This window comes from Lutjanus erythropterus, chromosome 7 (assembly GCF_056507025.1).
Source record: "Lutjanus erythropterus isolate fLutEry1 chromosome 7, fLutEry1.hap2, whole genome shotgun sequence".
NCBI classification, from domain to species: Eukaryota; Metazoa; Chordata; class Actinopteri; order Lutjaniformes; family Lutjanidae; genus Lutjanus; species Lutjanus erythropterus.
The window spans coordinates 28,943,954-28,966,767 of record NC_139323.1 but is presented as its reverse complement, the minus strand read 5'-3'; the positions used below and the strand labels follow the sequence as shown (position 1 = coordinate 28,966,767).

General features: G+C 38.1%; 1 protein-coding gene across 3 annotated transcripts in view; it reads right to left on the bottom strand.

Annotated features, from left to right (window-relative positions):
• Nucleotides 1–22,814, bottom strand: part of eps15 (epidermal growth factor receptor pathway substrate 15) — a 35,143-nt gene that overhangs the window by 8,085 nt on the left and 4,244 nt on the right. For 2 of the 3 annotated variants that reach the window (XM_084723483.1, XM_084723480.1), the window contains exons 2-23: nucleotides 20,507–20,548; nucleotides 18,907–18,996; nucleotides 18,758–18,805; nucleotides 18,554–18,649; nucleotides 18,285–18,347; nucleotides 17,690–17,815; nucleotides 16,713–16,772; nucleotides 16,109–16,339; nucleotides 15,708–15,853; nucleotides 14,399–14,555; nucleotides 12,545–12,627; nucleotides 8,807–8,879; nucleotides 5,593–5,754; nucleotides 5,251–5,448; nucleotides 4,736–5,158; nucleotides 3,548–3,628; nucleotides 2,655–2,820; nucleotides 2,454–2,498; nucleotides 1,930–2,327; nucleotides 1,129–1,198; nucleotides 913–983; nucleotides 120–255 (exon numbers count right to left, since the gene is read on the bottom strand). In XM_084723483.1, the coding sequence (XP_084579609.1) occupies nucleotides 120–255; nucleotides 913–983; nucleotides 1,129–1,198; nucleotides 1,930–2,327; nucleotides 2,454–2,498; nucleotides 2,655–2,820; nucleotides 3,548–3,628; nucleotides 4,736–5,158; nucleotides 5,251–5,448; nucleotides 5,593–5,754; nucleotides 8,807–8,879; nucleotides 12,545–12,627; nucleotides 14,399–14,555; nucleotides 15,708–15,853; nucleotides 16,109–16,339; nucleotides 16,713–16,772; nucleotides 17,690–17,815; nucleotides 18,285–18,347; nucleotides 18,554–18,649; nucleotides 18,758–18,805; nucleotides 18,907–18,996; nucleotides 20,507–20,548 (2,965 nt within the window). The remainder of the gene's footprint in view (nucleotides 1–119; nucleotides 256–912; nucleotides 984–1,128; nucleotides 1,199–1,929; nucleotides 2,328–2,453; nucleotides 2,499–2,654; nucleotides 2,821–3,547; nucleotides 3,629–4,735; nucleotides 5,159–5,250; nucleotides 5,449–5,592; nucleotides 5,755–8,806; nucleotides 8,880–12,544; nucleotides 12,628–14,398; nucleotides 14,556–15,707; nucleotides 15,854–16,108; nucleotides 16,340–16,712; nucleotides 16,773–17,689; nucleotides 17,816–18,284; nucleotides 18,348–18,553; nucleotides 18,650–18,757; nucleotides 18,806–18,906; nucleotides 18,997–20,506; nucleotides 20,549–22,814) is intronic. The other variant, XM_084723481.1, reaches the window with a different exon arrangement.

Here is a 22,814-nt window from a genome sequence, read left to right as displayed (position 1 = left end):
TCAAATGTGAAAAAATTACTAACACACACTATACATACATCCTGAAATGACTGGTTAGAGCATTACAATCTGACAGCAGTTGCCTTTCACCAGTGAGGCTGAACAATGCAAGTACTGACCTGGAGGTGGAGGAGGTGGTCTAGTTGGCGTACCCGTTTTTGGGGGCAGGGCTGGGGGCACATCAGAACCGGCAGACTGGCCGTCTTCCTGGAAAAGGTTCTTACTGTTGATGCCAAACTGGTCAGCACCATTTGACTGAAACAGAAGTTTAACACCAAATCAGATATTAAAAATTTTCCACCTTCCGGTCAGATAACTTGGCATCCGGCTGTGCCTTGAGGTGACTGCAGTGAAAACCTGAACTTGCACACATAAACAAAGAAACAAACAAAAAAAAAAAAAACATGGCTACTGTAGATTGGGGTTGGAATCACAGCAGCTGCAAGTCCATTTTGTGATTTGCTAAAGGCTTGATTCAGGGTGCTGTATAGTAAATTTACTAAATATCTGCAATTTGAAAAATACTGCAAAATACTCTGATGGGTGCACGACTGATTAATATATAGAGGCAACCTCTGTACAATAAACTTGGTTAGTTATGTTAATGCATATCCAATATTGTTGCTCAGTGTATCTACTGAATGACAAGTACAGTGTCCATTTCCTTCACAAGACAGAAATAAGTGTTCCAGCTATTTCCTCCAAAAAACCACAACACTCAACAACTTGCTCAAAGTCTTCCTGAATGTTCTAGTTTTACAGCAGAAGTGAGTTCACTGTGTCGCAACAAATTCTATTTGTACTAACTAACTGACAGTCATTATTTCTGAGTTGATACGCAGAGTTTCACTCTATACTACGTGTTATTTCAGCACTGTGTGGGTGAAGCACGGCACATGAACACTTGATTACCTTTGTCAAGGCACTGAAATCTGCAAAGCCCCCTCCAAATGACTCATTACCAAACACAGCAGCAAACGGATCTGAAACACAAACATACAAAAGTCACCGACCAAATAAAAATGGAAACTCACACAGACATTATAAATAGTGCATTTTGTACAAAATAATTTTAACAGGTGCAAAGGGATCTTCCACCAGACGGTGGCACCATTCCAGAAGTCATACCTGGATCTGAGCTGGCATTCACTGTGGTACCACCTGGAGCGAACGGGTCATTGGTTGCTGCAGTGTCCTTCTAAAAACAAAACATACATTACATGCTGCATAATAAGCTGCGGTCAACATGAATATCCTCAGACTTAATGTGATTAACTGGAACTATAAGTGATTTACATCAATCAAAAATAACACTAACACGACTGCCTGACCCATACATAAAACTTTTGTTCTCACAAAATTTATATTTAGCCAAAATTGCAGCCATCATAATGTTTGCCTCATTTAATTTGTCTTGAATTTGAGGTCTACACCGACTTCATAATGCAACTAATTCACAAATAATACCACATTTAAATTCTAACTGCTCCTCTGACTCCTATTTTGCAAGCGAGGCCTGGCCAAGACAACAGCATAAAAAGTTGCAAACAAAACACAGATACAATACTACTTTATATTGCTACAATACTACAAATACCCAATATGAAAATCTGTATTAAAACAAAGCTTTTGTTCCTGTTATTTTAAAGCCCCGGAATAAGTTAAAATTCTATGCTTTATTCTCTCCACTTAAATTACAGTTATAATTGCATAAAGTTAGTTTGGCTAGATGATGAAAAACAGGCTTTTTGTTAAACTGATTATAGCTAAAAAGATGTTTAAAAAATATATTAACTGCTGTGTTTACAAAAAAATCTACAACCACAGATTTGTTGTTGTCTCATTCCTTATATTAAGAATGTTCAATAGCTTCCTATTAAATTTGGGACTGAATACACCATGACCAGGTTTTCCAGCTGGCGTACTCACCACGGCCAGATCAGAGCTGGGTGGAGAGCAGCTGAAGGGATCTGTCCCTCCATCCTGAGAGCCAAATGGATCCGCCTCCCCGGTGGCGTTCATTTTGCCTCCAAATGGGTCAGAATCAGCCACATTGTTCCCTGCGGAGCTGAATGGATCCTTGGCTGCTAAAGCTGGATTGGTGGGTTTGGAGGAGAAGGGATCTGAACCTGCTGCTGGTGCAGCTGCTGCATCATTTAGCTTTGCTGCAAACAGGTCTGGTTCTGGCGCACCAGGAGTGGTACCGAATGGGTCAACTGAGGCAGCGAAAGGGTCGTCTGAGGAAAAGGGGGCGCTGGCGGCTTTTGTGAAGAAAGAGTCTGCAGCAAAGGGGTCAGAGCCTTTGAAGGGATCTCCTCCGAAAGGATCTGATTGAACAGGGACAGCAACAGAAGACTGTGAATATACTGATGCATTTTTTAGGATGTTTACAGGAAGTAGATTAGTTTGCCTTTTCATCACTTTAAAATCAGGGATCAACTTGATGAACTTACCTGCAGCATCTGCTTTTCCAAACGGATCATCTTTGAATGGATCATCTAAAGGTAAAAAATATGTCATCAATATCACTTCATACAAAAACAACAAACAAAACAAACAAATCAATTTGATAGGATATCTTTTTCTAAACATCAATATGAAGCCTTTTTATTTGTAAGGCGTTAAGTAACTTTCAGATGTTTGTGGGGACTCACGGTCAGTGAAAGGATCTGAATGGAAGAAGTCCATCTCAGGCAGGGAGGGAGGGCTGGTTTGCGGCGGCATGGAGCGAGGGCCGACTTGAGGTGGTAACGTGGAGGTGGTGGTGGTTTCTGGTGACTCCGCTGACTCCTGTTTGCTCTCTGGCTCTGGTGATGCAACCTGTTGAACAGCAACAGGGCTCTACTGACAAGCTTGAACACCATAGTAAATGATGTGAAAAGTTTGTTCACACAACACATTTGGATTAATTTATCTCTGAAAACGCAAAAATGATAGGTTTGGATCATATTCAGATCTGTAAATATATGATAAAATTATCAGAAAAAAGCATTTTACAAGAAAATCTGCTTGGCTACATGACAAGAATACACACACACAGGAATTTTATGAGAACAAGGACAGACCAATGTTGTCTGTATGATACAGATATACTTCATTTAAGGTGGAACACTGACAGCTAGCATTCAAAAGTGGGTACTGCAGTCCAATTTCAAAATATTGGAGTGAGCCGTCTCCCTCTGCCTCCTCTCCCCAAAACAACGCTCAAGCATTAGGACACAGAGCCCACACGAAGGCAAGACGGCCACAACATTATACTTGGACAATGACAGGATGATCAGCTTTTTATGAATCTGTCAACTGTCAGTCAATGTGAAGCTAAGCCTATTATCCCGAAAACAAAAGCCCACTGCTCTGAACATAACAAACAAAAACAAAACAAAAACCATTCTGTACCACAATGGAAATCTCAACGGACAACACGCTGGCTGTACCATTGTTGTCAGAGAGTTTTTCAACTTGCATGTTTCCTTCATCTCTGATGACATATCATGGTCATTTAGTACAGTAAATATTACATATTTATCCTTTAACTCTGGGTCTCTACCTTTGGTGGGCTCTCTTTAGGCGATTCCTCTGCATCATCTATGACCTCCGAGGAGTCGTCAGGTGAAGGGCTACTGTGTTCCTGGAGACATGAGAGGACAAAGCAGCAGTGTTACTTACAGAGACATATTCTGAGATTTGCATTACATTTTGCTTTACATTACTTGCATTACAAGCTGCTGTAGATACTACAGGCAACCTTCATTTAAAGTAAACACGGGAAAATGAACTTAATGTAGATATTACAGATGACCAATGGGACGATGCCTAGAAGAATGTGAAGATGTTAAGCATCTGTCACAGAATAAAAGCTTTTCATAAAGCCCATATATCCCCTTCTCAAACCAAATTCAATGCTGACTTCTCTCCTCTCCATCTTTAATGTAAAATAGAGACAGTTAGACTCACCCACTGTCTGTGGTCTTGTTTGAAAATACAGAGGTTTTGGCATATTGTAAAGCAGGAAATTAAGAAAAATCTTAGCAATCAATTTAGAAAGTGATCCAAAATGCCTGAAATCTTTACAAAATGCTAACGTTGAGGGCAAGAAAAGTGCAACTAAACTAAGTCCCGACTAAAACACAGTGTCATAAGGTCTTACTATGTTTCCCTAGATTACTTGACACGTATGCTACATGCTCACAACAATGTACTTCATATAACATGGGAGACTTTTATGTCTCATATTGGACTGGATATTTCTACTATTCTTACCAGAGCGTTTATGGAGTATTTTTTTTAATGTATTTGTCCTACATTATGTGATACCTTATGTGAGTCCTTTTCCTTTATTAATAGTCGTGTCTGTGAGCTGAGTTTGTTTTTGTTTGTTTGTTTTTCTTGGAGGGGAGTTGCCCCTGAATGTGTTTTGCTTTGGAAATTCAATAATCCTATATGCACAAAAAAGAAAGGAAAGTTGTTATATATTAATTATGAATTTGTTCTTAGCCCTTTTTTTTTTTTAAATTCATACTTGTATCAAACATTTTGTCAGAACATGAAAGCTATAAGACATTTCTTAGGACATTTTCATATCATGAACACCCCATGATCCACCTACCCCAACCTATTTCTCCATAGCTAAATAAATAGATCAGATTGTTACCAAAGAAAAAAAGCAATCAACAGTTGTAGTAGAAGGTGGTGTTGTAGGAATTATATTGGCAGGATTAATAAGTGTCTTTATTACCCTCACAGCGTTCTCCTGTGGCTTGGTGAGAACGGATACACTATTGTACAAATCAGAGGAGGCTAGACTAGTGTACAGATCATCCAAGGGATCAGGTTTCGGCTTTTCCTCCTCTGGTGTCTTTGGACTTTCATCCTCCTTCTCTTCTTCCTCTTCTCTCTCGTTCACTCCTTCTTTCTCTTTTTGATCTGAATGTTCTTTCTGCTCATTGCAGACAGCAGCTGGTTCTTCCTCCTTCAGTTCTTTAGGCTGGTCTTCCTGGAAGAGGTCCTGCTGGAAGGGATCCCCCACATGCAGCTCTACAGCAGGGCCTGCTGATCCGTTGACCATGACAGGAGAGCTGTCCTCCAGGGCTCTTTTCCAGCTGAGCTGGGCGGTTACTGACCTCTCCTCCACCTGTAAGTCGTTCAGTTTCTGCTGAACCTGAGAGACGGAGAAAAATAAATCATAGGTCCTATTTTTTGCAGAGAAAAGGAGTCTTTATAAGCACGAGACACAGCTTTACATAAACCAACCTGTGCAACTTGTGTAAAAGAGTCACGGACAGACTCTTGCAGAGGTGTGAGCTGCTCCTGAGCTGCCTGGACCTTCTCCTGCAGCCTCCTGCTCTCCTCCTGCAGAGCCAGGAGCTCCTCTCGGGCCTGGACCAGCTCTTCCTCATACTGACATATCCTCTGTTCCTGTTCTTCATGCTCGGACTGCAGTGATGAAATCTGGCAGACATAACCATTATGAATAAACTGATATCATTACTCAGGAGAATGGAGTTGTGTGCTAGTCTAGGTCAGTCATTTCTGCAGCTTTCCAGTAGTGATATAAATCAATCAGCAATGAAAAGAGACTTCTAGCAGCCCTACCAGTTGGGTCTCTTGGCTGGTCTGTTGGCGAATATGAGTCAGCTGCTCTTCCAGAGAGCCTTTCTGCTGGTCCAGCTCCTCCAAGGCCTCCTGTACCTTCTGACGCTGAGCCTGAAGCCGCTGCAGCTCCTCGCTCTCCTTTGCCACCTCATCCTGTAAATCCTGAGGACAACAAGCCACAGAGGAGACATAGAGATATAAGAATGTGTTCACAGGCGAGCACTCCTAAAAAGAAACAGAAAATCAGCTCTGTAGTAGCTAATATTTAAAGCCACTGAGCAGCTGCATAGACAGGCTAATAATCTAACAGACAATTATACACTTAATGGTTCCTATGAGCTCAATACTTGAATTTAATTTAAGAGTTTGTTTGAAATGTGGCTAATGAAGGAAAAGTAAATCTCTGGGTACTTAGAATGCTGAGTGATAAAAGAAAAATGTACCATCTGATTTTACTTTTAATATATGTTTTTTTTCACATTGTGGTTGACACAGAGGAGGAACAAATAGAACTGCATGCAACAGGAGAGAGAAATCAGTGAAACTGAAGTGACAGTCAATTATTTTGTGAAACATTCTGATAATCTAGCTTGCTCAGCCGAATACCAAATAATTACTAGCCTATTTCTCTGGTTTGAATCTTTTTCAACTGTGCTGCCTAATTAAGGCAAAAGCTTTTTTTTTTTTTTTTTTTTAAAAAGGGCAGAAATTTAGAATTACATGGAATTCACACAAGAAGTGACTCATCAGCATTCAGCTGTGAAAGTGTGGCACAAAACAAGCTTATTTCCAGTCCACAGAGACAACAATTAATGTTCAATTCAAACAAGGCTAACTGTTAGAAGTAAGTGTAGTGTTATAAGAAAGAGGAAGTAAACTTAAGCTGTATGGATTATTTTGGTTTAGAGGCTGTAGATTGTTTAAATACATCAGTGAGACTTCTACTGGTCTTTCAGTGGGGTTGGTTTCTGGTTTTGCCCATCTGGTCTGGTGTATGAGCTTTAACCAATGTGTTTTATGCAAACAATCTTTATCAAATTTGTTATTATGAGACGTTCTGGCAAATCATAAAGTAGACTCTATCAGCAATCTGTGCCGATGGCACTAAATCAATATCGTGTTTAACCTCCTCAGGTTGCGGATATTGTGTATGATATACTAAATCTCTGGAACATTGCATGCTAGAGGCTTCCTTTTTTTGTCCAGAGGGATACGGTTGTGCCTTTGTAACTGGGCACCAGTAAGCTCATATCCCTGTCAGAAGCTTTGTAATCCACCCTTGAACTGCAGTGTCTTTTAGGAGAAATCCAACAATGTCTCCTGTGATTATTTTATCATTTTTTCTGTGTTGAAAACAGTTATTGTTGTTAGCCATCTGGTGGCAATCTCATGATACCTTCGGCTGAGTTTGTCAACCAATTAGAGGCTGTGTTCCAGACTTTTTGACCAATCAGAGCGTGTGTTTCTGAGTGTGCGTGTGTGGCAGCTCTGATCTCATAAATAAACAATGTCAGTTTCATGCAGTGCATGACATTTTGATATTTTCTCTGTTTGTGCTATTTGGATTATCTATATTTCAATCACAATTCATAAATTTCAGAATTACAAACTTAAAGGTGAATTTGTTGTTATAACAAATAAAAACATATGTCACTCATTTGTCCTGACTGTGGTGACTCATCACTCTAATTCATGTGCTCCACTCAGGAACAGCTGAGTCAATCGCGACACCTAGTGGTAAAAGTCTGTATTACTGGTCTGGTCAGGTATATGACCAGTTTGAAAAATTTTAAATTGGCCCAGCCCCACCCAGCTGCTGGATAGAGCTTTGCAGCTGAAATGATAGTAGCAGTCCATACTAGACAGATGAATAATTAGAAATATGCCACCAGTCTGATTAAAGAACAAAAACAGTTTGCACCATAGCTACATGTCAACCAGTATACGGAATGAAAACAAGGGTTAACATTTTGTGTTTTTAATTTCTAATTTGAAGGTTTTTCTGCCTGTAATAACAGTCCAGAAGAACTGAAAGGTAGGAGAGAGGGAGTGAGATGCAACCAAGGTCTCTGGCTGCACTCAAACCTGAGATCACGATTTATAGAAAGCATCTTAACCACTAGTTCACCCAGACAGCCCCAAATATAGACTACAACGTCCATGGAAAGCCTATAAAAATAGATTTGCTTCACACTAGATTTTGCATACATTATTTTCCTTTTCAAACATTTATGAAATGCAGTGGAGAAGTTGTCCAAAATGGTGCCTTCAAGTGCAAATGTATTCTCTGTTACGTCTGGAAAAACATGTCAGGATGGTTTATTTGTGCAGCAATATTCGTAATTTATGTTGTTCTGTTTGCCTGTTTGGGCTGGGCACATAATTTGTGCATGACAAAATAATAATAAAAAAAAATCAAATCAAATGTATTACTTCCCCTTGTCAGATTTTAGCCAGCGAAAACATTGCCGTTGTTGTAGCCAACTTTGAAGTGATGGATGGCAGAGCTCCACAAATAAAACCTGAACCTATGAGAAACACTGCAGGGAAAGTCTCAGTGTAGAGTCTGTCAAGGGGTAGCAGCACAGATCACGACAAGCACAATAAGTGATGTCGAGGAATATATTTAGAAAAAACATCACTGTATAAATAGGCAAAAGCACTTGAGGCTACCCTGCAGTGCAGCTCAGAAATTCAGCTACATCAGCGTGAGACTCCCTGGAGATCACCACTCACACTCCAGCATCAGACTGAATTCCCAACAGCAGTGCAGACTAGCCCTTTAAGCCATCAGCTCCCAAAAATAGAGCCCATCTCTCAGGCTCAGAGCGGAGCAGACACGCCTACACAAGGACACAGCCTCTCCCTCCTCTGAGAAACATTAACTGTGAACAAGCGTCTAAGACTGCCAGCCAAATGTATTATTGATCTCCTCTTCCAGTCCGGTATATACATTACAACAAAAGTGAACAACTGCTTTAGCACCTAAGGATCTTACTGCCTCCTTTGTCAGATCTGGATTTTTATCATGTTTATTACTGATTAAAAGGGGACAAGCAACACTAGCGTATGAAAGGCACAGATTACAGAAACAAGGCAGCAAATATCTACACAACCATGAAATTGATCGTCTGCCCATAAATCTTTCTTTTCTCTGTTGCCACAGCACTGAGAGCTACAGAGACAGACTCACAGACAAACAGAGACACCTTACCTGCACTTCGCTGCTGCGCTGTCTGATGGCCTCCTCCTTCTCCTTGATCTCCTCTTCCACAGTGCTCTTCTCCCTGGGGGCCCAGCACAAGAAACAGGAGTATTTAGCCACCGAGGACAGAGAGGGGAGACCCGGTGCTCCAAGCCCGCCCAGCCCCAGCCAGCTCTCCGCTGAGCCTCCTTTACCCTGCCCCTGAACCACCACCACCAACTCTTCTCCCTGAGCCACCATGATGTCCTGAAATCACAACTCCACAGGACAGAGAGAGCTGCCTGCAGTTACAGCAGGTGTATATGTGTGTGTGTGACCCGATATGAGGAAAGTTGGAGAGTGCGTGTGAGACTTCAGGGCTGCGGCTGCACAGCGCTGTGAGTGCGATCAGGGTGAGTGTTGTGGAAAGTGAGCATGTGCTTGCTCAGTCAAATGTGTGGGTGATGAGGAGTGAGAAGCAGATGGCTGCCTTGAGGACGGTGGGAGGAGGGACGAGTGATGATGAGCCAGCCTAAAACATCTATCATTTGTTCATCCTCTCTACTTCACTCTTTAATCCACCCACCCAGAGAGGAAATGGAACAGGATGGAGTGATGAGTAGGGATGCATAATAACTTGTATAATTAATAAACTATATGCATTTTATTTTCCACTACTACTAATCATAAAAAGGCACACCAGAAAGACAAACATGTTTCAGTTTAACTCTCTTTAAAGGTGTGATGTACTTTATGTGTTACAGATGATGACTTATAATTTTTTTAAAATAAATAACAATGTGAAAAATACATTTACAAAAATAAAACAAATAATACGTAAAGGGTAAATTAATATTGGATTGAACAGTGTGTCCTTTCACGAAGCATCATGGAACCAAAAGAGGCGAGACACAACACAACAGCACGTCGATCACCAGGTGATTCTGCTCATTTACAATCACATAGAGCTGATAACCTCATGGATTTATAACACTAAGCTTTGTCTGGATAAACCAGAATAGCTTCCTCTGTTACTGATAAGTTAAAAAGATCACCCTATGAGATTGTCTGTGGGTCTTTTTGCATGGCGAATGGTAACGAATTGTCATGGAGCTACATTTCTCATCGTTTCTCCCTACAAGTGTGTTGGAAAATCTTTTTTATGATCACTGCCTACTTGAGTCTATCTGATCTTTAAGTGCATACATGTTTTTGAACAGGTGATCAGCGGAACCTTCATTTCCAACAGTATTTCTGTGAAAAATGATAACATCAGTAACCCTATGTGATTGGCAACTAAAAATAGTATGCTATAGAAATGACTGTATCTCAAAAACTACAGGGAGGTACATCAAATGCTTGGTATCAGTGGATTGTAAACCACTCAAATTTCAATAATATGCACTTTTCCAGTGTAAATCTGACATTTAGCACTGCAAATTAATGTTAAACTTATTTTTGTGAGTTTTTTTTGCAAAAACTCAAATTTGTATACCAATTAAGGCATATAAATAAGTGAAATCAAAAATATCTGATTTTGTCATGTGAAGCCATAATGGGTTAATAACATAATTTGAGTAATAACCTATTGATTTGAACATACAGTATAGTCCCTGGCGATAAAACAAAAGTGATATGTATGCAATATCAACACTTCATCAATAGCAATAAGAAAATTGTTCAATAAAATGTTAAATAGTTTCACTTCAATACAATGCACACAAACAGCCGAGAAAGCCCATAACAAATCCACTTATTTTTATTTATTGGTGTAAATTTATTTATAGTGTTATTCTGCCTTGATAATTAAATGGTTAAATCGAACATAAGGTTATGAAATTCAAAATAAAGTAGTCCACCTTTTTTTCCTACTGGTCTTTATTAAAATCATCATCATTAAAAATGATCAATAATGATCAGATATTGACTGAAATTGCATATTTTATCTTGATTTTTTTTTTAGCTGTATCACCCAGCCCTACTACAGGGGTGGGCATCAGGATAGGGAGCAGGTTAAGTTAGAAAAAAAAGGGAGAAAAAGAGTGAGTCTATTCATTAATTTAGTCTATTTTCCCAGAAAAAATCCTGGTGGCAGATAGATGAAAGCGAGATTCATAGGGAATCAGTCTAAACGTGGAGGGTGTCATTATTGTATATCCATTACACTGTGCAATCAATATTCACCTCATAAAGACAAGTTAAGGTAAAAAAAAAAAATGGAAACAAAAACGGAAACAAAACAAAAAAGTAACAAAAGGTAATATTTTAGTATGTATTACGTATAGTTGTTGTTCACACATACAATAACACAACAACAACACAAAACCAGGCATGAACCTTAAGAACTACTTATCCTTTGCCGTCCATTTCAACACTGACTAAAAATAACAGCAGCTATTTTTATATTCTCCATCTCCTCTCACATCAAAATGCACAATTCTCTTGATAACAGCACATCTTCTACCAGCCAACCGACAGTCAACTCATGCTAAGTATCACTCCAGTTCTCCTCTTACCCATCCTCCTCATCTCCAACTGTAGGTCGGGGCCACATTCTGAGGCAGTCGCAACCACGAATCATCTTTTCAAGCTCCTCTCGATCTGCTGCTTGTCTGAAGCTCTGATCTCTGTCACTTAGTTTTCATATCTCCCCATCTTATTTGCCTCTCCTTCCTACCTAGAACAGCTGTCACCTAGTGTGTGTGTGCACATCTGTGCATCAAAAGTTGGGGGGTGGGGTGGAAGCAAACTTTCTCACTTCTCACTCTCAGCTTTCACAAACCAGACAGACAAATTCTGTTCTGAAAATTAAATCCATTACAGCTGATACTCATAACCAGCCCTCAGAGAAACCAAAACTAAACATAAAAAGCAACACACACAAAAAATATTCTGCATCCACCTTTAAAATGAAGAGAAAAACGTAAACAAAGAAAATATCAGAAAGAGGAACTGTGTACTTTGGTATTAAAGATTATGTGTTTTCTGTCCTTCTTATTTTCTTCCTGATAAAAAAGAAGAAGTAAATGTTAAATAAAGATACTGGTATATGGTAAAAATATCTAATTAAAAAAATGTTGATAATAGTGTATGAAGGCATGAAGGGGGTGTGAACACATGCAGCAGCTACGTAACTCTGCTTTACAGCCATCTGCTGTTTGGTAGCCTGTAGCAAAACAAATGTTTATTTATTTTCACTGAAGCTGTGGGTGTGAGTGTTCAAAGACAGTTTGAGAGTGAGAGTTATGTAATTTTGTACACTTGAACCAGTGTTTCCCCAGTATATACAGTTTTTTTGGGCAGCCCACCCAGTTCCCTCCATTTGTTGGAAACAGTGCATCCTGCTTCACCTCTCTGGCAAAAGACATTTATCTTTTCTTCATCTTTTTCAAAGAATACCTTCTATATTTTGAAGACATCAACCTATATTTCCTTATAATTATCAGGTTATTACCACATTGATGTCACCATATTATGATTTTTTTTAATCCAAATACTGCACTGATTGAACCGTTTTATTGTTAGAAGGTTACCATATTGTACCCAAAATATTACTACAATATTACTAAAAAGTTTAGCCGTGTTCCCATCTTTGAATGGGTTTTGGTACGCAGTCATTTTGGATCGTGACCATCTTAATGAATTAGTGGAAACTTTAAGGGAAAAGGCCATCTTTAGGCTACTTTGTCTCCAACAGTGACATAATGTGCTGCAATTTTTTGTTGTTTTTTTGTTTGTTTTTAGACATATATAAGAGCAAACTCTTACCTTTGCAGTTCGACAATCTCGTTACTGAGAGAGTCCAGCTCCTTGATGGCAGAGAAGTCAGCTGCTAAGTTAACAACATTGTTCTGGAAAGGAAGTCGGGTAGAAGAAAAGACAGATGATTAAACTCACTTCTGAAGATAAAACGCCACAATGATGAGGAAACTTCCTATATTCTATTCTAAGAATTACATCTAATCACCTTTGGAAAGTAAAGATTCATTCTGAGAGCACAGCAAAATGGCTTATATGTTGATGAAAAATCTGAGATACTTAGGACAAATTACAGTGTAAGAGAAAAAAATAGTCACAGAACAAACAAATGAACAACAGAACTACACTGATGGCTTTACAAAAATTACACACACTGGCAGGGATATGAGGATAGGATAGGATAGGACTAACTCAGGGGTAAAGAAACTGGGAGGATACGAGCAATGATGAGAAGTTCTGGGTCACAGGATTTTGTTAAAATACATCTCTGAGTTGGATATCACGTTGTTCTCTAATGTTATGAAGGTGGAAACTACAACAAACCCACTTCAAGTCTTTGGTTTGCATCTACAGACCAGACATGGTGCCATTGGTGCATCCCGAAATACTTAAAACAGCAACCTCTGCTCTTGTCAGCTTACCTCCAACACATTAATATCTAGACAGCTAGAGGCCATAAACTCAGGGACAAATGAAGATGTAAAATTATTAAGTTTTAGAGGAAGAAGGTCAAATTTTGACAAAAATTAGAGTGACACAAAGTGAAAAGACAGACGGCCTGTTATAAGTAATGAGATGCCCCAAGTCAGTAAACTAGCACACACTCACTCAGTCAGTCAGTCAAGATCACTGCGCTGTACGCATGAAGTAGATGTAAGAGAAAGCAGCATAAAAGTGTTGCATAAGGAAGAAAACAAAGACACACAGCTGCATGCTTAAAAACAAACAAAATGCACAAAAAACAGGAAAAAGAAGGAATAATGTTTTGTCAAAATACACAAAGATAATAGATAAGATAAAATACACAATATACAAAACCTAATGACGTACAGAGACAGGCAAAAAACATAAAGTATATGATTAAGGTATATACTGCAAAGAGTTTGGCATTATGGCGATCACCATCTTGTTTCTTTGGAGCCAGAAATGAGCCTGTTTAGCCATAAATCATGCACTGCTTTATTGTCTATTTTACTCTAAATGAGGGCTACACAATTACTGAAAATATTATTGACACTGCAATATGACTCCAGATGTTTGTGTGGTACAGACTCCATTTTTTTCCGCAGTGAAAATGAAAATTATAATGCAAAAATGATCAGTCCCATTAATCATAAATCATATTGCAATTTCTGTATCTGTCAAAATAATCGCAATATGATTTACTTCATTATCATATAATTCAGCAGCCCTACATTACATGGAGCCAGAATTTACTAAATGACCATCATGCTGTTATGAAGCAGATTCAATACTAGCAACTGAGACCAATTGAAACTTTCTGTTTGTTCACAGAGGTAATAAATCAAGTGAGATGTAGGGTAATTTTCTCATAGACTTCAATCCAATTTGACTTTTCAACCAGTTGAGATGCCCCCTGCTGGCCATTAGAAAGTCTGCAGGTTTAAGGCACTTTCACATTGGCTTGAATTTTCAGACCCAGAACCCACATGAAGACAAAATGTTTGAGCTCTGTTTTTGTAATTAATGCCATCAATCACATCATTAGAATGCATCAGTTCCTTTAATTACAAATACAGTATATGGCCTTTTTCTGTATCATCAGGTGCATAGTGAGACCAAAAAAAAGATTCAGACGTCCCAAATCTTTATTACTACATGTGAATGCTGGGAGCCACTCACCTGTTTGATGTTTTGCCTGTCAGATGGAGGGATCATCTCTGGGGAGAGACTCTGCGGAGGGTCCAGGCCTTTCGTCAGCTTCTGATTGATCAGATGAAGCGCCAGGGCAAACTGCTCTCGGGTCAGTTTCCCGATGTCTCCAATGTCACAGAGCTCCCTGAGAACACAAACAGACCCAGGGTTACATAACGAGAGTAACGATTTACACCTCAGGCAACAGCTATTTTTGATAGCCTGACTGATTTTCTTGTTCAGCTAATCAGCCATGTGAAGATAAAAAATCCATATGATGATGTGGTATTTGTCCTGGTCGGATGTGTCAGCACGCACTGCAGCACTGTGAAAACCGCTGTTATTATCCTGTGACAGAATCACCCAGGACTGACCTTTTACAGCTTAAATGACAATCATTATTTGTTGTCTCCATATATTATCTTTAGATTAATAATCACAGGCATAATATTTCAGGGAAAACACTGTTTTCTTGTTCCACTCTTTATCAAAATGTTCAACTAATTTATTTTCCTTAAATTTAGAGCACAGCATGTGATTTTACACGATTTGTGCAGCTTACTGCCAACAAAATATTCTCTAGCAACTGTGATATTCTTGTTTGCACAATAACCTAACACACACATATATATATATATATAAATCGACTTGACTAGAGAATAAAAACTGTTTAATAATAATACCTATTTATACAGACCACGTGAACCAACTGGAGGAGAAGCAGAGGGTACATGTATGAATAGTATATTGTAAAAAATTAAATAAAGCACTGATGCTTAATGGTTTTTCACAATATTTCTGGGCTTTTGCCCGTTTATTTTATTTGCTGCTGGACTGTAAAAAAGAAAGAGAAAACTCAAAATTTAAAGCAAAGTCACTTCAATAGATTTTTGAGTTTTAAATGTTTTACTATTTAATGTTTTGTTTAGATTATTTATTTTCTTCTATAGATAAACTTGAATCTTGGGATTTTAGAAAATCCCCCAAAATTTGAATTTCAAAACGTGATGAGTTAATTAAGTAAAAATGAACAATGGTGAATAATTTAATATTTAATATTTAATAATTGTGTTTTTTTTCATTGCATTTAATTTTCAACCACACAAATAATGACAAATAAGGTTCAGAGCTCACTGACAACACTTATTTGAAATACATCTTCTTGGATTTCTAAAACTCAAAGATTCAAATTTATCTAAAGAATAAAAATAAATAATTACTGAATGAAACTAACGAACTATCCAATATAAAGGGGAAAGCTGAACATATTTTTAAAACATAACTTTACACTACATACCAGATACGTGCAAGTGTGGCCGAGGGGAGCCCAGTCTTGAGGAATATGTCTCTGACTTCAGGTCCAGACACGAGGCCGTCCATATCGCTGTCTGTCTTACTGAACAGCTCATCGTACTTTGCTTTGTCTGCTGGCGACACCACCCACTGCACAGGCAAGAAGACACATTTTTAACTTTAGCATCAGAGTTAATTCATAATGGAATTTAATACAACCTATAGCAGATAACATAGATAAGTTACTTACTTACCTTTATCTTCCCACTCCCTCTTGTCTTATTCTTTTGAAAAACACACTGAACTATCCAGTTTGAAATCATTTTAAGTGTTTGTTGTTGCAGCTATGTGGGAGTAAAATAAAGGTACTACAAGCACAGATGGAGAGACGGGTCCAGTACTCACAGGGACAGCTGCTGGTGTTGGGACAGGAGCTGGGGCGGGTTTAGGGGGGTGGGGCATGGTCTTGGAGCCAGCATGGGAGGAGCGACTGTCTTTGACTGAGGGGGGCGAGGGTAACAAGGGCATCACGGGAGGCACGGAGGGTTTTTTTCTCTTGGAGGGTGGAACCAGGGGAGGTGGTAGGGACATGGGGACAGGTTCGCCCTCCAGAGCTCTGTACACCAGATACATGGCCTGGGAAAAGGGCAACAAAAATCAATGATAAAAGACAATTACCAATGAACCATCCTGTAGTCAATTCAGTCATCACACTTCCTCCACATGTCTGGAGTTTGTTTCATTCAGGGTTACAGAAATTATTTTCACAGCCTGTAATATTTACCAAGATTGTACATAAAATATAAAAGCACATAAAGAAAGAAACAGGTTTAATAACACTTTCTTGAAAAAAAAAAGTTGAGAACTTTTATATGGTTTAGATTCCTGTAATATAATGAGAACTAAATGTACAAAGTTCAATATAGCAGTTCAGAAACAGCCTGCTAGGCTGAAACTAACTGTGACCTTTGTGGTTTCTTTCCATCTGTGATATTAGTTAATTTCTTACCACAGAAAATTCATCTCTGTCCAACATGCCATCTCTGTCGAGGTCACTGAGCTCCCATACCTTCAACACAGAGACATATTATTATTATGAATGCGTCATTACAAAACTATATGGCAGAAGTCCCTAAAGAGCGCTGACTCACTACTGATTCTCACTTCCTCTCTGATTTCATCTTTTACCCAACTGACTCTTAATTTCACATTCTGCTTCAAACTTTGTGCACTGTATGGTTTTATTTGTTGTCATTATTCATAGACTGTTACATAAGATAACCACTGTTTTATATAACATTTCTATTATTTGTCACTTACTTTGATAAAAGATAAGATATTTTAACAAGAGTGAAACTATTTTTTGTACTTCCTGTTCTGTGCATTGGTGTGGATTTGGTTGAAAGAATCTTGTTTGTTCATACATGTTGGAGAAATTGTGGGGATGATGAAGAAAATCACCACCACATTTTTGGGAGCTGCACAAAGATACAGCTGTTTTGGCAAAGTATTTGGAGAATCATGCAGCATTTTCTCAGGAAGCAGAGCACATTAACATGCATGTTACTTTATCTGAATGATCTGCCAGAAGGAATAACAGGAAGCAAGAGATACCTCCTGAATATTTTGACTATAGCAGCAAAAAACATTTTAAAAAAATAATTACAGACCAACTGACTCTTGTACTTATACATCGGAAAATGCACAAACTGAATAAAGTATTTGTTGGTGGCTTTCCGTTACCTCATCCTGACTGTTTAAAATCTCATTTACCTTCCATCTGCTGTATGCTCTATCAATCATGTAGAGTTAGATGCAAATTATGTAGTGCTGTACAGAAACACCCTGTCCATTATTCATAATAGATAATATCTGTTATTGGTTTGTGGATGTCAAAGTGCCTGGTAACATTATTGCTGAACTGTGCTGTTGATTATCTAACAAAATGTAAGTGTTAAAAAAGTAACTTTTGTTTGGAGATCATACCCTGCCGAGGATGTCCACTGGCAGTTTGGAGTTTAGCAGGACAGGCTTGACCTTGTCTCCTGTTAGAATCCCTCCTACTGGACCCAGACTGTCAAAGATGGAATCAAACTTCATCTTCTCTTCAGGCTGAGGGAAAGCAAACAGATGTAAAATAACACAAGCATACTCCTGTAAAAGAAATTGCTCTAATAAAAGACATAAAATGCTATGTTTTTAAGTTTGCTGAAGAATGATACAGGAAAGAGAAAACCCAGAATCCCAGAAAATTCGACAAGCAAAGTATAAATTCAGAAATATCAGCTGTGAAAGTAAATCATTCTAAAAGGTACTGTTTTATGTGCCTTTAAAGTTTTATGGGCACTTCTAGTTAATGTTTATGAGCAAATAGTTTGTGTCATATTTGAGTAGACATGATTTATTTGACATTTTCAGTGAAGAAACATAAAAGATTAAACTCTGTGATGGATATATATTATATTTGAGGAAGTCTTTTTTTCTCTTATGGTCCTCCATAAGGAAGACAAACATATTAAAGTAAATTACATAATACACACAATGTTATATTGCGACAATGATAAATCTGCAAGTGCCTCACCTTTACAACCCATGGTATGTCAACAGCCACTCCTCCTGCTAACAGCGGGCTGCTTGTGTCATGCTGGAGATAAAAAATACCACTCAATTATTACTTAATCTCTCCCAAAAAACATACTATTTTAATGTTTGGATTAAAAATAGGTTAAACTGCTAATTTAAGATGTCAGTCATGACATGACTATACAGTATGTCTAGAAAGAACTTAAATTACCAGCAGCAGCATTTAGAGTGTGGACAAAAACTGTTGCACAACAGCAGCAGACTTACAAATTTGGGGGGAGGAACAGCCACATTAAGGCTCTTGAGAGCCACCTCGAGGCCATTTTGAGCACACGCCACCAACCGCAAAGCTATGAAGAATTGCTGAGAGGAAGAGAGGTACAGCTGTGTCATAAAACTAGTAATCATAAGTATTTGGTGCAACTAAGACCAACAAATCCATTATGATGCAATTCCGCAATGCATTTATACCTGCTTGTTAAGAGAACCTTTACGTTCAGAGTCTGCCAAATCCCAGATCTATGGAGACACACACACAGTTTATACATTTATTACATTAATATAAACTGGAAAAGCAGCAGAGACGTAATGCTGCTGCATTAATCTGAGTCTCTGCTCACCTTCCCCAGGACCAAGTCTGCCAAGCCTGACCTCTTCAGGAACAGAGCTGCATCAGCTGCCGCCACCCGCCCGCTGCCAGTCGGATCAACCTGCACACAACCGCCAAACACACACATGGCCGGACACACAGTCATTTGAGCTTTTTAACATCTCAGAAACATCAATAACACATGTGTACTGCAAAGACAGACACTGAATTTGTTCTGAGCCAATAGGTTTAGGAGAAAGTCTCAGCAGTAGAGAGAAGCGAATAAAGAGCAAATAAGAACTGTGATAACTGTGATAACTGCCCTGTGGGATACGAGAGTCACTTAAATCAATACTGATAATAAACCAAAGCTTTTTTCTCAGTAGTCTATTAGCTTGACATTGGATCTGCTAGAAGCCTTTCATGAGGCTCACAGCGAGCTCCCCTGACATGTTGGGCAAAGGGAAACATTATTAATTCATAGAGGTACTTCCTTTACTGGACACAGAGAACTGACAGGAGAGAGGAGAGATCACTGCTCACTGCAACACAACAGTTTAGCTATAGCTAGTTAACAGTTTAAAGGGTCAATGCACAAAAACAGTATTTCTCTCCGTTTCATATCCAGAGCAATCAACAGTACGATACAGTCAGCCAAATCACATTAAAATTACGATATCCAACAGTAATTAGGGGTTGACAAATTATCAGCCTGGCAGATTATCAGATCCAACATTGAAGCATATTTATGATCAGAGTCAGTGTTTTTTTTCCTCCGATTGCCAGTCATACATATTATAATAATGTTGAAAGTTCTACTTTAATCAAACATTATGCTTACAACATTTCAGTGCAAATTTAATTTTTACTACTTTATTATCTCTGTTTAATCTATAAAACTTTGATGAGCTATTTTGTTTATTAATTTATTAAAAATTTCTGTTAACTTTAAGAAATGCTGGCAGCTCCCCAGCATAATGTTGAAAAGGTCTTTGAACATTGAACATCGGCTTTAAGCAATTCAGGGCTCAAAAATAAGGCTTGCCTGCTTGCCTGGAACCAGTAAAATGCAACATCGCGCAAGTAAATCTAGCGACTCACTTGCCCAACCAGGCATGTTGTAAAAAAGAATTAAACTATTAAATCATTTTGATAAAAGATTAATTGTTATAATAATTCCACCTGAAAATGGCAGACAACACTATTTTTGATCTCTCAAATACGGACATCCCTTGCTTTTATCATATTAAACTGAATATCTTTGGGTTTTACACTGATAAAAAGAGACATTTTAAAACATCACCTTGGACTTTTCACTATTGACTATTTCTGCCATGTTGTAGACACTGCAACCCTGGATTAAACATGACAATCAACTTTAGTCTATGTTATTTGTTATTATATAAGTAGATTTCTAACCCACTTGCCCAACCAGGCAAGTGTAAAAAACATTAACGTTGCACCCTGAAATTTTGACAAAGTTTCGTGTTGGAGTTTGTGCTCTGAAAAAAGCTCTAATAGTAATGGGCTCACTACTTAATAACATACTGTACACACATTTTAATCAATGTGAAAGATGAACTGATATAAAAAGACACAAGGGCTTCTATCAATAAACCATGTTTACATACCTGCCGATAATACTTGTCATAGATGGGATTTCCACTGGAGAGCTGTCAAAAATGAAAAAAAGTTAAGTTTTACAGATTGAATCAGATTGAATCAGACCAACAATAACTTTTACCACATTTATAAGCACCTTCTAAAACTATAACAACCTCCCGTGTCTGCTCATGTAGCCTCTTTCAGGCATAAAATTAATTCCTACAAATCTATCTTACCATTGAAATAATCTGATAGGGAGCAAAATAATATTAAAATGCTTTCTTAATCCTGCACATTCAGTTTGTTCAAATGAACAACAAGTGTTTGCTGGCTTCTGTAAGTGTGTCATCCACTGAGCCAAAGCAGCTGTCAAAAAAGGACTCATTCATTACAGATGGAGAAGCTTAATTGTTTGTCACTGATCCAAAACATCCAACAACACAGTGACTTTGATCACTGCTCAGACAAAAGGAACAAATGCAACTTGTCATTTAGTTCACTGTGCCAAAGAACAGCTGTCATGAGACCTGTTTCACCAGGAAAGAGGACAGTTTTTTTCTTAGTTCATTTTTTTCTGCAACATATTCAGTTTAAAAAGGCTAAGTAGAGCTGTGGCACCTAATTGATCAAAATAAAACTACATGCCAACTATTTTGATAATTGATTTAAAATGATTTCAATAATTTTTCAAGCAAAAACGTTAAACATTTGCTGGTTCCAGCTTCTGAAATGTAACCTGTGCTGCATTTCTTTGGCATTTATGATAGTAAATGAAGAGTTTTGGGGTTTTGGACTGTAGGTTGAACAAAAGAAGCAATTTGAAGATGTCACTTTGGGTTCTGGTGAAATTGTGAGGAGCCATTTTCAGAATTCTTTGACACTGTGTTGACTGAATGACTGATCAATTAATCGCGAAAATAATCAGCAGATTAACTGATAATGAAAATAATTGGCAGTTGCAGCCAAAGGCTAGCCTACGGGTAACATGGCAAGTCCACAGATGACAGTATCCTAAAGACATCAGATTAGAGTTTAAATTCAGCTATGTCTTCTTTTTGGCTAATCGGTCCATTACTTTTTCGATTAACCAACTCATGATTTAAAAAAAAAAAAAAAGCCTAAAAATTAAGCAGAAATGTTCATCACAATTTTCTACCCTATAAAAAACTGAGACACGTTCATTAGAGACTGATACAATGTACAGAAAAGCAGCTCACAGTGACCTTTGCTTAGGTGGCACCACCAGTAAAGTTTAACACTTTTGCTTAATAAATGACTTCAACAATTGATTATGAAAGTTGTCTGTGACAAATGTTCTCAGTCAACTAATGCTCTCGGCACTACCCAACTCCAGTAATGATTATCTGAGAAGGCATTACTATAGATTTTTTTTCTAGCAAAGATGTAGAAATTTCCAGTGGTGGACACAGTATTCGACCCCAGTACTTGAGTCAAAGTATTGATACTCCTGGTCAAATGTTACTCAACTACTAGCTGCTCAGACAAAATTTTAATCAAGTTAAAGTACTAGAGTACTTGCTTTTAACAATACTTAAGTATTCAAAAGTAAAAAGTACATTTTCTAATATTAGTACATTGCTATATTGTTTTCACGATGCATTTACAGAAGCTTGTAACTCTCTGAAACCATCTAATGATGCACTGACTTGCTTGTAGGACCACTATGCTACACAAAGCCTATAGAAACACCTTAGAAATACAGTCAAAACCAAAAAGGACAGCTATTGTCATTTTCTGACATAACTGTATTAAAATCACCACATAAAGTTAGATCGAAGCCAACTGTAAGGAGTTCTCCAAGTCTGTAAAATAACTAAGATTTCTTTCTGGCTTCAGGGGCAGTATATACATGAATTATGTGGTATTTTTCACCCTGATAAAAACAATCCAACCTTAAACACCTACCTGAAATTATTTCTCTTTTTCTATATATATATATATATATATAATGTATATATAATGACATCTTGAGATTTAATTTTGTCTTTCTCCTGCTCTCGCCATTACAGAGTTTTGTTTGAATGAAAGAGGGAGAGCTTGTTTGCTCTTGTTACAGAGCGTGGCTGGATGACGTGTTTCTGCTTTTACATCAGTCCCAGTTGAGAGCGGGTACTGTGATTGATTTCCTCCTGTGAGGAACACAGCATGTGGCCAAATGCATTTTAGAAAAGAAAAAACAGCAACAGATTACTTCAAAGCTAAGCTTAGCCTAAAAGTAACAAGTAACGACAACCTTCCTCAAAAGTACAATATTTGTCTTTGAAATGTAGTAGAGTGAAAGTCATAAGTTTCCAAAAAAATTAAAAAGAAATA